Source organism: Lichenostomus cassidix, chromosome 11, assembly GCF_008360975.1.
Source record: "Lichenostomus cassidix isolate B80296 chromosome 11, HeHo_3.0, whole genome shotgun sequence".
Classification (NCBI taxonomy): Eukaryota; Metazoa; Chordata; class Aves; order Passeriformes; family Meliphagidae; genus Lichenostomus; species Lichenostomus cassidix.
In genome coordinates, this window is record NC_139492.1 from 8137282 (window position 1) to 8156663 (window position 19382).

The window sequence follows — 19382 nt, forward strand, 5'->3', positions numbered from 1 at the left end:
CGGACCCCTAACACACACCCCAGCTCTTTCAGATGCACCCTAATATCTCCAGTTGCACCCCCTGCCTCCCCTGACCTCTGTGAGTGGCCCCGCTCCAGTCCTACACTTCAGCTGAACCCCAGCTCCCCTGACCTTTGCAACTGCTCCCCCAATCCCACCACATCTCCCCCAGCTCCGCCAACTGCTCCCTCAATCCCACTGTCCTGCTCCCTCAGTCGCACTGCCCTGCTCCCCCAGTCGCACTGCGCTGCTCCCCCAGTCGCACTGCGCTGCTCCCCCAGTCCCATCTCCCCCACTGCCCCCCAGTTCCCCCTCAGCTCTCTACCCGGCCCAGCCCCACAGCGCCCCCACGCGGCCGCCCCTCGGGCCGCGCCCCTCACGCTGACGCGGCGGCTGCGCGTGCGCGCGGGCGGTGCCGGTGCCGGTGATTCGCGTCCGGCGGCGGCCCCGCTGCCCGGCCCGGCCCGGCCCGGCCTCCCCCGGCGTGCCCCGCCCTGCCCCGCGGCCCCTCGCCCATCATGCTGGTGCCCGTGTTCACGCTGAAGCTCAACCACAAGATCCTGCCCCGCATGGTGGCGCTGGGCCGGTACGACGGGACGCACCCCTGCCTGGCGGCCGCCACACAGGCGGGCAAGGTAACGGGGCAGGAGCAGCCTCGGGGGCTGCGGCGCGGCCTAGCCCGGCCGAGCAGCCCCGCCGGCCGCCGCGAAAGCCGCACTAATTCCCGCCAGCTCCCTGGCGCCAGGGCTGAGCCGGGCCAGGGGCTGGGGGCTTGTGCCCCTCGCCCTCCGCAGAGCCGCGGCCGAGGCGCCCGAGCTGCGTGCGGGCACAGGGACCCGATGCTCGAAACGTCACTCTGTGGCAAAAGAGAGTTTGCAAACATTAGTAGCTGGTGACACGGCTGAGCAGTGGCACAGGCTGCCCAGAGAGGCTGTGGAGTCTCCAGCCCTGGGGATATTTGAAAAGCCGTCTGGACACAATCTGGAGTAAAACGCTCTGGGGGACCCTGTTGGAGCAGGAGGTTGGACTAGGTGACTTCTGTGGCCCCTTCCAGCCTGAGCCATTCCACAAACCCAAGTTGCCAAGGAAACTTACACGTTTTCTAGCAAACAACGGGATTTTTTGAAGCCATCGGTTTTGTGCCGTTCACAGAGCAGTGAGCCTTGGCGCTGTTACAGACCAAGCTCTGTGCTGATAACGGGGCTGAGGTTTCTGTGGCTGATGCACAAAGAGCCTGGCGGGAACAGAGAGCATCCTGTGTGCTCTGTTTGAGTTAGAAGCATAAACAAAACAGGATTAAGTACAACCTGACTAATAAAGCATAGGTTAAAGCATAAACCCACAGAGGCACTTAGGTTGTAAATACAAAGAGGGTTAATCTGTGATGTTTCCCAGCATTATTAATTTTATTTTGGCGCCTTTAAGAACAGCACAGAACGAGGGCTTGTCCGAGGGACAGACTGCACAGCCAGAAAGCAAACTGTTGAGCCTGTGATCCTCTGACTTGGCTCCAAACAATTGCAGTGACTGAATATTGGTCAGTGAGAGTAAAACCATATTCATCATGGGTTCCTTTTCAAATTAACCCTGTTCACCTACAGATGGAGGTTACAGATAGGTACCAGGTAAATTGTCCCAAATGTTTGGGGTGTTTTGCAAACATTGTTACCAGCTAGATGTAATTTGTTTAGTTTGTTGCTGCTGCCTTTGGTTTCCTATTTTTGCCTTGCGCTGAAGATTTGTCAGTTGTCATTTTCAGAAACAAACAAAACAATGGTGTTGCAACCCTACTGTCCAGAGCACAGTTTTTCCTGTCATTTCCCTTTTTCTGACAGAGTTGAAAGAATAACTGTGAGAAATACTATTGTCAGTAAAACCTTCAGTCTTTTGTCCTCATTTAGGTTGAGTGAATGCCTTCTTCCCCATCACAGTTACTATTCAAACAATAGTATTTACTGTTTATATGCAAACAGATACATGTGTTGTATTAATATTTATGTCTTTGTTTCTGCAGGTTTTTATTCACAATCCTCATGCCCGAGGACAGACAACAAACACAAACCGAATGGTGCAAAGTAACCAAGATTCAGACATTTCTCTTCTCAACATTAATCAAGGGATCACTTGTCTGACTTCAGGGGTGCTGAACCCTCAGCTGGGTTATGATTGTCTTCTGGTTGGAACACAGACTAATTTATTGGCTTACGATGTGTATAACAACTCGGATTTGTTTTACAGAGAGGCAAGTTAATATGACTGTGTGCATTTTTAGTATCTCCATAATTTTCTGTTTCTTTGAATTGTAAAGATTACAGTTTTTACATTCCTTTGTCAATTAATTATGTATCTGTGCTATGCATTATTTCTACTACTATATTCAGAACATTTTGTCTGTAGAATATCTGCAGTATTTAAAAATACATAAAAATTTACTCTCACACATACAGACTACATCACATTCATATGTCACACATCATCTAGCAAGACCAAATTAAAAAAAAATTATAGGCATTCAGAGCTCAGCTAAACTGACAGCAGTAGTGTTGGAAGCTTTCTTGATTTGTGTACTCTGATGTATTATTGTCTGCTGTTTCTTTTTCCATTAATACTTCTCTGTAGGTTTCAGATGGAGCCAATGCAATAGTTCTTGGAAAGCTGGGAGATATTTCACCTCCACTTGCTATTATTGGTGGGAACTGTGCCCTGCAGGGCTTTGATTATGAAGGAAATGACCGTTTTTGGACGGTAGGCCTAATGGTTTTGGTGTTATTAGATTCTTTCAATGCTACTGATTCATCTTGAATTTTTTTGAATATGATAAACATTAATTTAGTTGTTGATTGTTCTTAATTTATCTCAGCCCTTAAACCGTATTTTGGCTGCATATTCAATACTCAGATATTGCTTGGACACTGACTGTGTCAACTGTTCTGTTGCAGTTGAGATAATAAACATAATTCAGCTTCTAACAGCTATGACCATAATTGAATACTGTCCTTCTCCTTTTAGGTTACTGGAGACAATGTCCGTTCATTAGCACTGTGTGACTTTGATGGTGATGGGAAAACTGAGGTTTGTAACCATTTACACATTAATTCAGCTGTTCTTGTGGTCTTGCAGTGAAATGATAAGAAAAAATCCTTGGGTTATCAAATACAACTGACTTATATTACCAGTTAAAGTTTCTGATTTTTCTTTACACCAGGAGCAATACAATGAAATGTCTGTGATATCAGTTGGCAAGGCATCTCTTTCAGTGGTGTTTCTTGCATATGGTTATAAACACTTTTAAATTTCAGAGAAACAACTTGCAAGCATCTTACATGTAAAAGTGAACTTTTAAAAAGCTGTCCTTTTGAAAAGCTTCACTTGGTAAAATCAAGAAATCTGTCTTCACATCCAACTCTCCTGTTTCCTTGTAGTGACCTGGGAAAATGAAATAGTCTTTGCTTTGCTGATTTAAAATGACAATAACTTGTAACACATAGCTTGCTGATATGATGTGAGACAAACAATAGGAAACAGCTTCTGTTCTTATAATGGAGGCTTCCAGAGATGGATGAAATTGTGAATTAGTATGGCATTCTCTTTTGGAAACATTTCTTCATCCCAAATGAACAACTGTGCTTCTAGATATGAATCTTTAAGAAGAGTAATGGTTTCCTAGTATACATCAGATGCAAGTCAATATGAAGTTAAATCATTATGCTAAAAACACTATTTTATCATCTGTCTTAAAATATTAAACATAATTACATAAGCTTCTTTGTTTAGTTCCTGAAAAATCCTCATTTGGAATATCCAATTGGATTATATAATAGTGAGGTGTAAAGGGCCTCAGTATTTTCCATGTATTTTTTATAAGCACTAAACTGATACAGACACTGCTTAATTGGGATCTTCAGGAAGTGAAACGATTTCAGGGTTTCAAATCAATTTCTTCACAGCTCCTCTTTGTATTTTTTTAATGTGCTGAGAGGTATTTAAACAAAGTGTATAACGATTAAAAAACCAGGAAAGTGATCTATAGCACTAGTTGTAAATGGTTTGCAATTGTGCTTTTATGTGGGTTTGTATTGTTTTGCTATATTTTTCTGCTTGAGAAAGGTTCATTCTCGGCAGTTCGTGTAATCTGGTACTACTTTGAGCTGAGTAGAGTTGGGTGCATTATCCAACTACCTTGTTGGGCCAGTTACCCCAACATGCATTTACTGAGATTTTTTTTAGGGTTCTTTTTGATCTTAATTATCTAGGTGATTTTAAAGCATTTTGGCATATTTATTTACTTCTATTTGTGGCTTTTGTGAAACTGCCTCTGGTTTAAAACTGAAGTTCTGAGAATATGCACAGAAACAGCTTCTTAAATTATCTTACCTGATAATTGACTGTGCTAGCTTCATTTCCATTCTTTCCACCCCAGTAAAAACGTTTGCATTTAAAATTGACTGATTTTAAAACTGCACGAATATACTTTTAGTAGCTGACAGAGCTAACTTGTCACTGTCTTCCTCAGGATTTTTGGATTGATGAAGGTTACTTTCTGCCGTCTTGCAAAAAGTTTTGTGGGGCAAAACTTTGACTTGCTCTTTCAAATTTCTGTCTAGTGGAATGAAAGTCACTGAGGTGGATGTGGTGAATCAAAGTAATGAACCTCTGGAAAATACAACATCCCCAGTAATTGTTTCAGGATTGCGTGTTTTTAGGTGGTTGCTTGTTGCTGGTGGTTGCAGCTTGGTCAAGAAATGTGTAAATGTATGCTTCTTAAATATGTTAATTGCTGTAAATTATTTCAATAGCTGCAGTAGACTAAGATTGGTGTGATTTAGTTTGACATAATCTGAAGCATCTTTACTTGGGAAGAAAAAAACCGTTAATCTTTTTAAAAATCCAACTGTGTTATGGATTTGTATCTCTTTTGCCAAGTAAAGATGAAAGGCTTAGGGGTTCCAGTGGGGAAAAGTACTACCAGGTTTTAGACTTTGATTTATAATTCTGTTTGTCATTGATTTGATGGATGACTTTATGGACAAGGCACTGAGCAGATCTGCACCCTTGTTCCTCAGTTTTCAAAAGAGAACCTGAGACTTGTCACCATCTTCTGTATGAGCTTTTCCACTGGGCTCCTTTTCATTGAATTTGAAATGTTTTCTACCTGATGAACTAGGAAATAGGAAAAGAACTAAAATATAAGAAATTGTAAGGAATGAGGATGCAGAACACCCAATTCAATACCTAGTGGTATAATCGTTTTGATAATTTTACTCATACTTTGCAGTAGTGGCAGCCACAATTTAGGTTGGAGGTACAGAGGTGGTTGTACATTGATTTATTGTTTTTTGTTTGTTTTTTTGGTTTGGGTTTTTTTTAATGTGTTGTTTTTTTTTTAATGAGGGATGTTCAGTGCAATGCTGGCAACATTTCGTAGATCTGTTAAAACCACTTGATTGCTGGGCTTGAAATACTCTTTTGTCCTCTGGATCCTGTTGCTTGCTTCCTTAGCTTGCATAATTATTTTAAAGGAACACTATTTTTTTTTCAGCTTCTTGTTGGCTCTGAAGATTTTGACATCCGTGTGTTTAAAGAAGATGAGATTGTGGCAGAAATGTCAGAGACAGAGGTAAATTATTTCTGGCTAATGTTTATTATAGTTGCTGATGGAGCTGAAAGTGTTGTGTACTCTGAAGCTTTTCTGGTTCAGATTTATTGTGTAGTTAAGTAGTTATTTAACTATTTGGCACAGTATCCTGCTAGAACTGCAAAAGTTGGAGTTTAATAATGTCTTTCATTATGCAGGGGGTTTTTTGCTTTGTTTATTTACAAACCTTTCACCCCATTGAGAAAGGTGACAATTGCTTGGCTGACAGTCAGGACCCTGTGCAGAGGTGATTAAAGTTGCTGGATTGTGATTGAAGCTCGTAGCGTCCTCTGCGTAAACAGATGTCTTCTACAGTTTTCCTCAAATGTGCTTGATGCAATCATGATGATGTAACTTGTCCAGACAGTGTATGTCAGGGTATTAGGGGGATGCCCAGGGAAGTTTATACTGTAATTGGAGTTACACATTGGCTGCATAAAAAGAGCTGTGACTAAAGTAAGGTATTGGGCAGATAGGTTTACAGAGGGGTGAATAATAGGTGTAGGAGTTGTTCTTTAGCTTACTAACTGAGAGAAGATCCCCACTGATTTTGTTTTTTTTGGGAGGGAGTAAAATACCTTTATCACTGCATTTAGAAGAGTTCTCAGTCTTCCCACAGCCCTTCTGGACCCAAGGTAGAGTAAGGTTACAGACCTTTGTCCTTAAAGATCTCCCTGCTGCCCAAGATGGGACTAAAAGGCTTAGCTAATAAACCACTTACGAAGAGCTATAAAAGACAAATCCAGGCACTGTTCTGGAAAAGGAGGTTGTTGCTATCACTGCAGTTAGAACTGGGCCTGTAATATGTCCTGCTTTCTGTGCAGTGGCCAGTCTGGTCACGTAGATATTCTCATTAAAGGGACGCTAAATGTTTATCACTCTCAAGTGTGATTTATTTCCAGATCCACATTAGAATTGTAGTAAATTTACACCTGCAGTCGTAGGAGGCCTGTTACAATTCTGCTGTTCTAATACAAAAGGACACAGCTGAACCTAAACCTTTTTAGGAAGGTAAATCCAGGGAACAATGTCTGTATACATTACGTTTGGTTTGGAAGTCTTGGATAGTTTGCATTTGCTGTGTTTAATCACTTACTCTGCTTAAACGGAAGCTGTAGACTGTTGTGATTCTTCTAAATAGACAATCAAGTATACATTTAGGGAGTATTGTTACCTTTGTGTTTGACTGTTGCTCGAGTCTTCTGTCCTGACTGGACATAATTTAGTTTGATACTTAGGAAAGACTCTGCAGAAGGTTGTGAGAAGAAAAGAAAATTGTTTGAAAACAAGGTTTCATGGCAAAAACTTCCAAGGAGCACAGTCAGAGGAGTTTAAATAAGGCGTTGGGGAAGAATTTCGTTGAAGGAAGTCTCTTGTGCTGCATTGTACAGAAGACCAGAGAGATGATTGCAATTATTTCTCCTGACATTAAAATCTCTAGTCTCAGTGTGTGGGAAAACCTGAATTTCCAAGCCTGGAGAACCTTTGCTCAATGAGGAATGGGTCTTAAAAGGAGTGAGAAACAGGCCAAGTTATGACTCTCAGGTCTTTCCCTGAAACTTACTCAGGTAGGACACCTAGCCTGGTGTTCCAGTTGTGTTCCAAAGAAGTCCAACTGTGGGAGTTGTTAATTTTTATCTCACTAGTACTGGGCAAAGATTTTCTACCAATAATATCTCCAGGGCTTTCCTAACCCAGGCAAGTTGAACCTTTGGCATCGTGAACTCCTTAAGCTTAAGGAATGTTGTGTGTAATTTCTCAATAATAGTGTGTTAGCACTGATGACCACAGGAATCCTATGACCAGTTGTTTTGCTGCCTGTGGTAGGAAATAGTTGGTCAAAGTACACAGTTTGTGGGCAATTCTGCAATCCTTGCTGAAGTGTGTCCTAACACTGGCAATATAGCTTGTGTGAAGAAATCCTACAAAGCCTTCAGTGATTTCAGACCTATTGTTGAAAGTAGTTACTTCAGTATTCAATACTTCCTACAACAGACTTACTTACCCTTTAAGTACTGTAGGATTCATATGATACATCTATAGCCTGTTCCCTGCTCCTTGAAGCTGCAAAAGTTTTCACTCCTGTATCCTCTCTCTCCCTCCTTTCCCCGCCAGACTATCACTGCACTTAGCCCCATGTATGGCAGTCGCTTTGGCTATGCTCTTGCTAATGGCACTGTCGGAGTTTACAACAAGACAGCACGCTACTGGAGGATTAAGGTTAGTCCATTGTTGGTGTATTGTCACTGGAAGCTTGAAGGCTGCCAGGAGACTTGGTATCTAATTTCAGGTCATGCAGATGTTATCCTTAGGTGAACTTTGCTGAGCAGAGAACTTGATTTTGTTCTTACAAAATCTACCTGTTTATACTGGTTCACATAAAATACCATGTCAGTTCCTGCATTACTTTTGGGCTGTTGGTCGTGGTTTAAATGGCAGGGATGCACCCATACAACTAGGGATTCTTCAGCTTAACAACAGAGACATTTGAGTTCATGTTAGGAAACTGGTTGAATCAGTAAACTGTTTTTCAGAGACTGAAATCTTGCATTGTCTATGTTCAAAGTTAATTTTTCTCATCAATAACAATTTGCTGTTCCAGCAAATCAATTTGTCAAGATCCTTTCCTGATGCTCATTTTAATATTATTAATATAACACAGAATAGTCTATTTCATAGTAATAAGAAAACTCCTCAGGAGGTGGCAGGAAGAAGCTCATGGCTGTCCTCAATGGTCTTGTTTTATGACAGTGTTGAAGCCCTGATATTTTTTTTCCTAGAGGATTTGGTTTTTTACACAGTTTCTGTGAGTTCTAATCATCTGCTTGGGTGGAAATGTATTTAAAGGAATGATCAGATCTTTTGAAAGCAGTGGATTAGATTAGTAGTGCAATGGCTAAGATTTCTCGTGTGTGTGACCTTAGAAATAGTAGTGCTCAGACTTCCTCTTAAGAGACATAGTTGTATTTATTTCTGTAATCTCTGTAGCCTTGTAGTCCAGTGTTTGGCATGTGTCAAACATGCACAATTTAGAAAACATATCCAAGCTTAATTTGTTCTTTCTTTTCTGTCCTCAGTCAAAAAACCAAGCAATGAGCATACATGCTTTTGACCTGAACTCTGATGGAGTGTGTGAGTTGATCACTGGCTGGTCTAATGGGAAGGTGAGTTTGTACACGGGGAGAATGAGGAGCTGTAGATATGGGGGCTGTGTTTGAACCAGGCTGTTAAGTTATCTGGAGAACAACAACCAAAAACTGAAAATACTTAGAAACCTGAGTACTGGAGATCTATTGCAATAAATCTCGTTTGGCTGGTAAGTTCTGTGCCAAGTGCAAGATCGGAGAAAAGCTGCTTCCCCTGCTTAGCTCGGAGTCAATTGCTAAGGTGTGGCAAGTTGTTTCCATGGCAGCAGAGATCCTATGCCACATCCTAGAGTTCTTGAGTGTCTCTATTCGGGTGTGTCTTGAGGACACGCTAATAATCCTCTGCAGTGTTTTCTAAATGTTCCCAACTACAGGGAAGACAATGCTGTTATGTAAGAGAAGAGCAGCGTTGCTCTCTACTGTGGCAGGATTAATGAAGCATTATTTCATTTTATGTAAAGGCATTCTTTAAAGCTCAGTCTTAGTCTTTTAAGCCTGTTCCTTGGTATTCCTCTTTGCCAGAAATGACTGTTTTAACTGCCACATATCTCTTGGATGCAGCTTGCCAGGTTTTTCTGTAAAGCTTGGCTTTTTTCTTCACACCTCTTATTACTCTCATTAGCCTGTGGCACTTTAATAACTTCTTATCAAGCTGTCAGTCTGGAGTGCAGAGATGTTGTAATTTACGTTGGATTAGATGTGCAACATTGTTAAAGAGAGAACCTCTGCTTGCTTTACTCCTGTTCTTTTCTATTGGCAGTATCTACCCAACTTGTTGGTCTGAAATGGTCCAAACTCCTAGAAAGAGCAATCCTGTGACCTGTGCTTTGGAAAATACAAAGTGCATGGAACTGAGCCCACCTCACCCTTCTTATCCAGTGAAAGATAATTGAAGGTTGTGGTATTTGTGTATAAAAATAATTCACCACACAAGGGCTGCAGCAAAGAGGAGAGGTTGTAAATACTGCATTAAGGTTATTTCTGGTTCAGTCCGATCATTGCTGCATCCTATGTGTATAAACTTTCTAGTGCAGACTTGCAATCCCTTTTATTTCCTTCCTTTTCTGGTTTTGTAACTTAAGGAAGCATTTCTGAAGAGAAATTCCTTCGAGCTCCTTCTAGAGTCTGCCTAGAGGTCATTTCTTGGTGGTATTTTTTTCATGTGTGGTGTTCAGATGAGCAGAGCTGCAGCTTTACCTGCAGTTCTGTGAATAGAGCTGGCTTTCAGTTAACAGCTCAGAGTATGGCACGACACTTGTTTTGGGGTTGGCTTTTCTCTTCCTACTGAGGCTCAGAACTCTTTGTTGTTCCAGGTTGATGCACGCAGTGACCGCACTGGGGAGGTCATCTTTAAGGACAACTTTGCTTCCTCAATTGCAGGACTGGTGGAGGGGGATTACAGAATGGATGGGAGCACCCAGTTAATCTGCTGCTCAATTGATGGTGAAGGTAAAAGCATTGCTCAAGATATTAATGTAATACAGTAATATCAGGCACATCACATCATCTCAGATTAGCTAAACATTGTTTTGGTTCCAACATTTTGTGTGCCAAATTCCCTTTGCTTTATGTGCAGTTAAGGGAATTTTGAGTTACGCTATCTGCAAACAGGATTTTGAATATTGCCTTTTCTGTGAGAATCAGCGTGTGTTTCATTATGATCTAAGAAACCATCAAAATTCATTTGTCTAATGGAAGAAGCCTCATCCTAATGCAAAGATAATGATGTTCAGTACAGACTCTGGTTCTTCAGGCTACATTATAATAGATGAATTTTTTTTTCTATGTTTTAGTTCTTTGGCTACTTTACAGTAGGTAAAGGTGTTTAGAGAGCTAAGGGTGTGTGTGTTTAGATTTTCTTCTGCAGATGAAGAGTTTTTATGTTAGAAATTTTAGATCTTAACAGCATTTTGTTTCCTGGAAAATGCTATCCTGAAACTGGGGAAGTGGTGGATTTGTCCCACCATGCATTCAAGAAGTCAGACCTGGTTATTGTGAGTGGAAACAAATATGATCACAGATTATTTAAATAAGCTCAATATGAATTTACAGGGATGGCTTCAGGAAAGACATTGGTGTGATTATCCGACTCCTTGGCGTCAGTGGCCTGAGACAAGCAGGTCTGGCATAACCCATTTGAAACAAAAGCCTGTTCTTGTTAAATAGCAGAGTGTTTTGCTGTCTTAATCACAGGCTGTGGGGATTTGCTGCACTTGGGTCTCAGCGTATAAACCTTTTTCCCAAGCTTACAGAAGGGGAGCATTGTAAGCAGTTCTGGAGTACCTTATCCTAGCAGAGGTGTGTAGGTTGGTATCACTGAATACGATCATCCTTTTGTGATGGGTCCATTGTAAACAAGCCTTGGCATGATGGGGATCCCTTTTGGCCTTAGTAATTAATGTGGCTGGGGTTATATAGACAATGTTATTAGAGTTCTATTTGTGACTAGCATCCTTTCACATGAGGTGTTCTTCTGTGTTGCAGTGTGGTTTTTGTCTTGCTCTCATTTTAAACAAATGAATCACTCAGAAATAATAAAGTGGGTCCTTTCATTGGAGGACAGTGTGAAAGTTGAATGATTTCACGTTTCATGCAATTTTTTAAAGGACAGCAGTCATGTGCAATCAGGCAGCATATTCTTCCCAGGTAAAAGACTTTTGTCCCTGGCTTTCATTGTCAGCTGCAGTCAGACAGCCCTAGAGCAAGATGAAAGTTGTCTCATCACCTATTCAGGTCCTCTGTCTCCACAGACAGGTAGAGGTATTTCCATAACTCTATGCTCTACTGGGCTACTGAAAAGAAAGTCTTACCCCTTGAAGTGAAGTATCCCTTGATTTGGGGAAAAACGAGTGTGTATAAATGTTGTTTACTGGCTGATTAACAGCGACTTACAGTCACTTCCAGACAGCAACAACTCCTCTGACCAGCTCTAGAAATCTAGGTACACATTTTATTAATTTTGCATAATTGTAAACTTGCCTAAGCACCTGAAAGAATGATTGCAGGGGGAATCCTCTTTCAAAAGGACTGGGTGCTGCACTTGTCTGGTCAGATGAGTACAGCTTAAAGACAGGTTGGAAAATTACCTTTTTCTTTTCATTTAATGTGCAGTTCTTTTGCCACAGTCACCAAGAAAATGAGAGCCTCTGTGGGTCTAAATCAGTGCTCAGGTTTTCAGCTGAATAGTACTATCTAGAGACCAGAACTAGTATCTGCTGCAGAGGTGATACAAGGGAGTCATGTCACAGAAACAGAAGTTCTGGGGAGGCTGTGAAAGTCTTTGCTGAAAGGAGCTATGTTTTGTTTCTGTACAGTCCGAGGCTATCTGCCAGGAGGTGAGGACATGAAAGGAAACCTAATGGATACGAGTGCTGAGCAGGATCTGATCCGAGAGCTTAGTCAAAAGAGACAGAATCTGCTTCTGGAATTAAAAAATTACGAGGAAAATGCAAAGGTACTGCTTAAATAATGTGTAGGTCTAAAACATATATTCCTGTTGGTATAAACCTGGAGCAATCTGGGAAGCAGTTGTGGGGCAGTCCAGACAAGTCAGAGCTGTAGCTTGTCAGGATGTAGTGAGATTGTCTGCTGGGGGTTCCTGCTTCTGCATTTGGCTTGCTCCTTGTGCAAGTTCAGAACTTGCTTTTTGTATTTTAATAAAGCTTTCTTTGCTCCTTCCTCTTGCCAGAACAGTTGTTTTCAGAGCTGGATTCCCTTCAGCCCTGTGCTTTGGCTTATGACTGCAGATTGTAATTTTCAGTGCATAAGCCAGCTTGGGAGTCAGAGGGGATTGTGTGAGAGGATCAGGTCACTGGGTGAGGGCTGGGAGCACTGCCAGGGTGTAGGAAGTGCAGTGGTGGCTTGATGGTGAATGTGCAGAAATAGTTTCAAAAGATAGTCTGAGGAAAGAGCGAACTCATATTTGAACAGCAAATGACCACCAGTGGCAGAAGCTTGGAATTCTATAAGCTTGTGCTTAAAACTGATACATGTTAAGTGATTTTTTGAGTAAACGTTTGGATACAGAACTTAGATCCATCCATGGCAAAACACTCAAGCACATTATAGTCCAAGTGTCCACAGCTCCATGCCTAATCCAGCCACCATTCATAGCTTGTTGGAAGTATCTGGGAGTTGCTGTAATGCAGTCTTCTCCAAGGAAAGAGAACTGACTTGTGTGTATGTTTTCTAGGCTTTTTGAATGAAAATATTGAAATTCTGATCCTGAAGGGTATGTGTTTTGCAACAGGCTGAATTGAACACTCGGTTGAAGGAAGCTGATGGGCAGAGAGGTGTGATTCCAGCAAACACCCAACTCCAGACAGCCCTCTCAGTTAATCTGGGCTCTGACAGCCAGTCTGCCCATGTGGAGCTGTGTATTTCCACCACAAACGGTGAGTGGTAACCTGCAACCATTGACATTCACTTCATGTAAATTCATGCAAATTTTTAGTTATATTTAGCTGGTGATTTGAATGTCTCCCCTTTATTGTCTGTAATGTCCCCTTTGTGGTTTCTTTCCTTTCACAGAGTTTTCAGTCAAGCTGTGTTCCTTGGATGGGTCTTAGGGGACAGGAGTTTGATGGAATTTGTTTCTTATTATATGTTATCTTCTGAGGCAATTAACATTTAACTTGGATGAAATCAGCCTTGGAGCACTGCAGCACTCCTTGTGTTGACTGTAAACACCAACCCACAGCTGCATTAGTGAGGGTGTTGCATGAATGCAGCTGGATCTCAGCTGGCTTTACATGCAAAACTGGAACTACCCCAAGACAGCACATTCACCTCACACCAGGCACACTGCAGATGCAGTTGGGTTCAGGTGTGGCAGTCCTGGTCACCTGGGATATTTCAGTAATTCAGAGAAGGGGTGCAAGGAGTTGACCATGCTTAATTATGAAAACAGCGGTGCTTTGTTGCCAGAGGACAGCTTTTAATTTAGGAACTGTTTTTTCTTGCTGTTGCTAAGACACAATCATCCGTGCTGTGCTGATCTTTGCTGAGGGCATATTTGAAGGAGAGAGCCATGTGGTCCACCCCAGTCTCCAGAACCTCTCAGGCTGTGTTCGTGTTCCCCTTACTCCACCCAAAGATGTCCCTGTGGATTTGCACATCAAAGCCTTTGTGGGTTACCGAAACAGGTGAGTTTTTTGTTGTGATCTCTGCTGGTCTCCAGAACTGTGGGACCAGGAAACAGCAATAATGTGACTTCATGCTTGTCCCATGAGAAGTGTACCGTTAATTCCTGGATGCCCTACTTCTCTGTGTTACTGGAAGAAGAGCTGGGATGCTTTCTTAAAAACACTGATGGACCTGTGGCACTGAGTTCTTTCCCAGACTAGGTCTAAATGCTCTGCAACCATTGTGATCTGTTGTGTTCTGGTTCTGCCTTTAGGGAAGAAATGCACATTTGTCTGGGAGATGTGTTACTGTGGGTGTGTGGAGGGAATCAAGAGATGGAGAGACTCTATCCTGTCATCTCTAAGGGGCTGCCTCTCTGGGTCCTGCATGGTAGCTGCTCTGGATGGAGTACCTGAGCAAGCCTGGAGACACAGCCGTGTCTCTCAAGCTGTAAAGTAACCCTGAACCCATTTGACTTCAGGGCAAATAGAAAGTAGAACCTGTTTGATTTTGAGACAACATTTTTCCAGTCTCCCATAGAAATATTTCTCCATAGAAAATAAAATGTCTCTTCATATATCCTTGAAAACAACTTTCTTCCTGCTCACATCTGCCAGAGCTCTTGGGGCCTGAGGAGGCAGCATCCTTACCTGAACAGGGAGGCATATTTTGAGAGTTAGCCACCCACTGCAAAAAGACTATATGGGACTGAATTCCCTTTCTGTTTTCTCTATTTGTCTTTATTACTGCTTTTAATAAGACATCACTGAACTTGCAAAGAAAATACCCAATCATATAGTAAAATTGTATTAGCCTAGAGTGTATACTTGAGTGGAAGGGTTATTGAAAATGACAGCGATGGAGAGGAATCATACAACCTCATGATGTGATAAGCCTGGAATTTTCAGGTTTCAGTGTTTCTTCCTGGGAAGCAGTAAGCAGCTGATAATGTAACTGGAAACTGTGGATGTCTGGATGTCATTCCCCAGCTAAAAAACAACCAGGGACCATTTCAATAGGTGAATCCCTGCTATGTTAGTAACTCCCTGTTTTTCCATTGGATTGCTTACAGCACACAGTTCCACGTATTTGAGTTGACGAGACAGCTTCCCCGCTTCTCCATGTATGCTCTGAGCAGCCCCGACTCAGCCACGGAGCCCCTGAGCTTTGTAAACTGTACCATGAATGAGAGGCCACAAAGGGTGAGTTTCTACTCTTCTTCCTGGTTTCAGGTCTTGCCTAGGTGGTGGGTTTGCAATCAGTTTGAGATTTCCAAAAGCAAAGGAAAAGATTTGTGGTGAGCTGCACTACTGGCCTTTGGAGTCTGTGTATTTCCCCTCAACCCTGCATTTCTCTGTCTTTAAAAGATGACTCAGTTGAGGCGTTCCAAGCATCAGGAATTCCTGCAGGAAATAAAGGCCTGAGATCAGGAGGTGTTTCAGATACTATCTTGTTTGCTGTGTGCCTGCTGATAGCAGGAGACCTGTAGAGAGTGTTGAGCTTTGTAGATGAGCAGAGAACAGGAAAAAGGCAGCACAGTGCTCAGGTAGTGGCTCAGTTTCATAGCAGTCTCTGCTTGTTTGATTCGATTTTTTTAGGAATATTCAGCTTTGATGCAAGGTTTCAACTGTCCTCATTCTCACAAGTTAATGGCATGGAGTTAGGGGATGAAATTTAGTAAATGGAATTTCTGGGGTAACCTGAACAGAGTGTTCTGGTGCACATCATGTACAGGGACATTGTGTGGTTCCGCAGGCTTTCCACACAAGGGATGGCTGATGCTCTTAATTTTATTTTTGCAAGATCGTTATGTGGCTGAATCAGAGCTTCTTGCTGCCAGAGGATGCAGAGTTTCAGAGCGCTCCTTTTCAGGTTTGCTTCACTTCCCTTCGTAATGCAGGTCAGCTCTGCATTAAAATCAAGACTGGTGGAGAGGTGAGTACCTTCATGGATGAGGTACTTTCATGAGTACCTTTCATGATACTCCAGTGAAACCAGTATACTCACACTGCCAGTATGAGGCAGTAAAAATGAAGGTCAACTGAACAGGCAGAGAAAATACTCATGCTTTTAGAAACTTGTGTCCATTTGCTGTTGATGGCCAAAATTCCAGGGTCTGTTAGTGAAGTAAATTACTTAGTCTGTGGATATGTAGGAAGAAGGGAATTTATTTTCATACAGAGTGGTTTCAGGGAGCCATAATGTGAGGCACAGAGGCTGCCTGTAACTTTTGCACTGGTTCTGTGTGCACAGATGCCCCTCTATCCCAAACCTGAATAAAAGCCCCTTTGAAATCAGTGTCTTCTTGTCTACTGAAAGCTGTAGAGCTTGCCCATACTCACTTGATAAAAGGACCTGCTTTGAGCCTGAGTAACTGTTGGAGAGGCAGTACTGCCAGGCAGTTCCAGGAGATGTTTTGGCATGGAAGAATGCTAAAGTGCATTCTTTCCTTTCTGACAGATTTCCATCAACACAGATGATATTGATCTAGCTGGTGACATTATCCAGTCAATGGCCTCTTTCCTGGCCATTGAGGATTTGCAGGCGGAAGCAGATTTTCCTGCCTACTTTGAGGAGCTGCGGAAAGTGTTGGTGAAGGTGAGGAGGCTTTGGGCGTTTCTAAGTAGGACACCCCAGATAAGCAGTCACTAGGGGTTTTTATGAGAGGATCTCTAAATTGCTTTATCTTTGTTGTGGAAATCAGCCCACAATGGCTTGCTGTATATTCTGTGGGACAGCTTCAACTTTCTGTCTATTTTTGTTCTGTAGAACAGGCCCTTGCTTCCCATCAGTTGGTTGTTCAGGATAAAGTAGCTATAGGTTTGGGTCAGCATGTGAGATTTGTATCTTAGTATGATCACCCTTTCTGGGGGCCAAGGTACTGCTCTGGCAGTGAGGGGAAGGAGAATAATCTCAGGGGTGCTGGTTGGTTAGGTTGGGATGTTACTTTCTATTGCACTGGGCTGAGATTTAGCCTGAGCCCTGTGTGCCCAAGATGCCAAGTTGCTCACGACTTGTTTCCATTGGACAGGTGGATGAGCACCATGCAGTGAATCAGAGGCTCACTGCTGACATGGCTGAACACTCCAACCTCATCCGCGGCATGCTGGTTCAGGCAGAAGATGCACGGCTCCTGGGAGACATGTGAGTAATTGCTGCCTGGCTTGTGTGTTTGAGGTTTAGAACGGCCAGTCTTTGCTTTTCAGGCAGAAAAGTGCACCTTTGATGGTCTCACCATGAGCTCTCCTTGAGCCTTGTCATGCTCTTTAGGTGGGGAACCAGTCAGGGGAAGGCAAGAGGATAAGGGTAGGGGTTTAATGTATATCTGGTGAGGTGAATTCACTTCAAGATGGTGTGATAGAAAAGATATATTAAGGGAAGAAGTCAGGAAAAGCTATCTGTGGTGTATGAGCTTTTGAGAACACCAAGAAAGAAGTTTTAGGTGTCAGGTTTTCACTCTGATTTGCTGTTTTCTGCTAATGCTGAGCTTTACTCTGAAGAGCAGCAGTAAAGAGGCCCAAGCTACTGCAGGGCAGTGGTACTTTCACTGGGGAAAGCGGCATCTCCATTTCGGCTTGCTGGATAAAGTAACTGCAAAAATAGACTGTTTGGGGTTTTTAGGATAGTAATGAGTATAACCTGTCTAGACAGGTCTGTTGCCTTGTAGCTGGCAGACATGCAGGTTGCTGTGGTAGCCATCATAACCATGTATTGCTACATTGACAAACCAGGAATGACTTTCTTGTCCTCAGAGTTGCAAATAACTGCACTGATTGTTCCCCAGGAAAAACATGAAGGCACGGTACAGCGAGCTGTATGACCTGAACAGAGATTTAATAAACCAATACAAAATTCGTTGCAACAATCACACAGAGCTCTTGAATAATCTGAAAGCCGTGAATCAGGCAATCCAGAGAGCTGGGCGGTTACGTGGTAAGTCTGTGTTTTTGGAGGGAATGTGGAGTCTCAGACCCCAGTGAGGCAGATAACTAACCCAGGCGACCTCTGGGACGTAAGTGACTTCAGGCTTTTTGGCCTAAAACTCAATTAGAAGTAATCTTTCGTTCTTTAGTCATAGCCAATTACATGTAACAGTCAACTGTGAATGTCCAGTATGATCTGGGATCACAATTTTAGAACAATTTGGAATTGTGTCCACATTTCTCAATGATGCAGAAATTGATAGTTCTGTTGAACATACTACTTTTAAAATATTTTTAGATTTACTTCAGTTCTTAATTTATAATTCTGCTAAAAAAAAATCAACTACCAACTTAAGCAGGGCTGTTTTATCTGCATTATTAGTCCTGTAGGTCTTTGGGGAGGGAGGTACTTTTTTGTCTATTTATAGCATTCCCCTTCCAATGAGCTCTTATAAAACAGAGAGCTACAAGTAATTCTTCTTTAAAGAAAGGATTTTTTTAATGTACTAGAAAAAAGGTGGTGTTTCATCATGTGTTTAAAAAGTATTTGAAAGAAACCCCTAAATTTTCAGACTGGATCAAATAAGTATTTTTACCAGTTTTTCGCTCTGAAACGGAAGGGTTTTTTTCTTTTCTTCATTTTTTTTCCTCTTTGCAGTTGGCAAACCTAAAACACAAGTGATCAGTGCTTGTCGGGATGCAATAAGAAGCAACAACTTCAACACACTGTTCAGGATAATGCGTGTGGGAACAGCCTCTTCTTGAGGAGCAGCAGCTGCACAGAGGCAGTGATTCCATGCACTGGGCAGATAATGGAAGACAAGCAGTTAATTCAGGCTCCTACTCCACTGTAGGGTGAAGTAATTGCAAAGGTAGCGCTGTAGTTAAGCTGTCAGGTGAGAAATATAATACAGACCAAAGCTCCATGAAGAGAGCATCAGAGTTTAAGTGCAGATGTGCTATTTATATAAGACAGAAATACAACGTTCAAACAGTTATTTTTTATTACAGTAACTTATTTATGTATTTAAATATATTTTGTAGTTATGGCATTGTTTTTTTCCATTAAAACATAGACTGGCTTGACTGATTTTGTTCTGATTTAGCTGGGGAGATGTGTACTGCTACATTTATTTGTTGAAAAATCCCCACCCAAACAACTTCTCTGGTTTCTGCTGTGTAGTCTCTTTACACTTGAACTTCCTGTGCTGGAGAGTCCTGGGTTTCACTGCAGGGATGTGTGGCTCTTTAGGTAAACTGCATTGCAGTGCATGAAAACCACCAAAGGGATAGCATCTTGCTGGCTTTTAAGCCAGAAGATCTCTGATAGGCATCCAGTTCCATGATCTGAACAGGTAGGAAGTGGTCTGTTTTGTATCCAACGCTCTCCCCACACCTGGATTGCAGGAAGTTTTGCTTCCAGCTACTGGTTCTGTGCTATTGCTGGAAAAACTGCAGATACTGAGGTGGGCAAGGGTGCATTTCAGGAACAACAAAAACAAGCTACACACCCAAGTTTGGTGCATAATCATGAAGAGCTGGTGGTACTTAATG

The 19382-nt window shown here is 42.3% G+C and overlaps 1 protein-coding gene across 1 annotated transcript; it reads left to right on the forward strand.

Moving 5' to 3' along the window:
• The first annotated feature begins 409 nt into the window (after positions 1 to 409).
• On the forward strand, positions 410 to 18914 carry BBS2 (Bardet-Biedl syndrome 2). The gene is made up of 17 exons (XM_085071753.1): positions 410 to 635; positions 2015 to 2242; positions 2620 to 2745; positions 3010 to 3072; positions 5540 to 5617; positions 7751 to 7855; positions 8713 to 8799; positions 10095 to 10230; positions 12096 to 12235; positions 13031 to 13175; positions 13754 to 13925; positions 14978 to 15107; positions 15709 to 15840; positions 16366 to 16503; positions 16937 to 17049; positions 17690 to 17838; positions 18487 to 18914. The coding sequence occupies exons 1-17, from the start codon at positions 519 to 521 to the stop codon at positions 18591 to 18593; spliced, it is 2166 nt and encodes a 721-aa protein (XP_084927879.1). The 5' UTR covers positions 410 to 518; the 3' UTR covers positions 18594 to 18914.
• Positions 18915 to 19382: the final 468 nt, after the last annotated feature.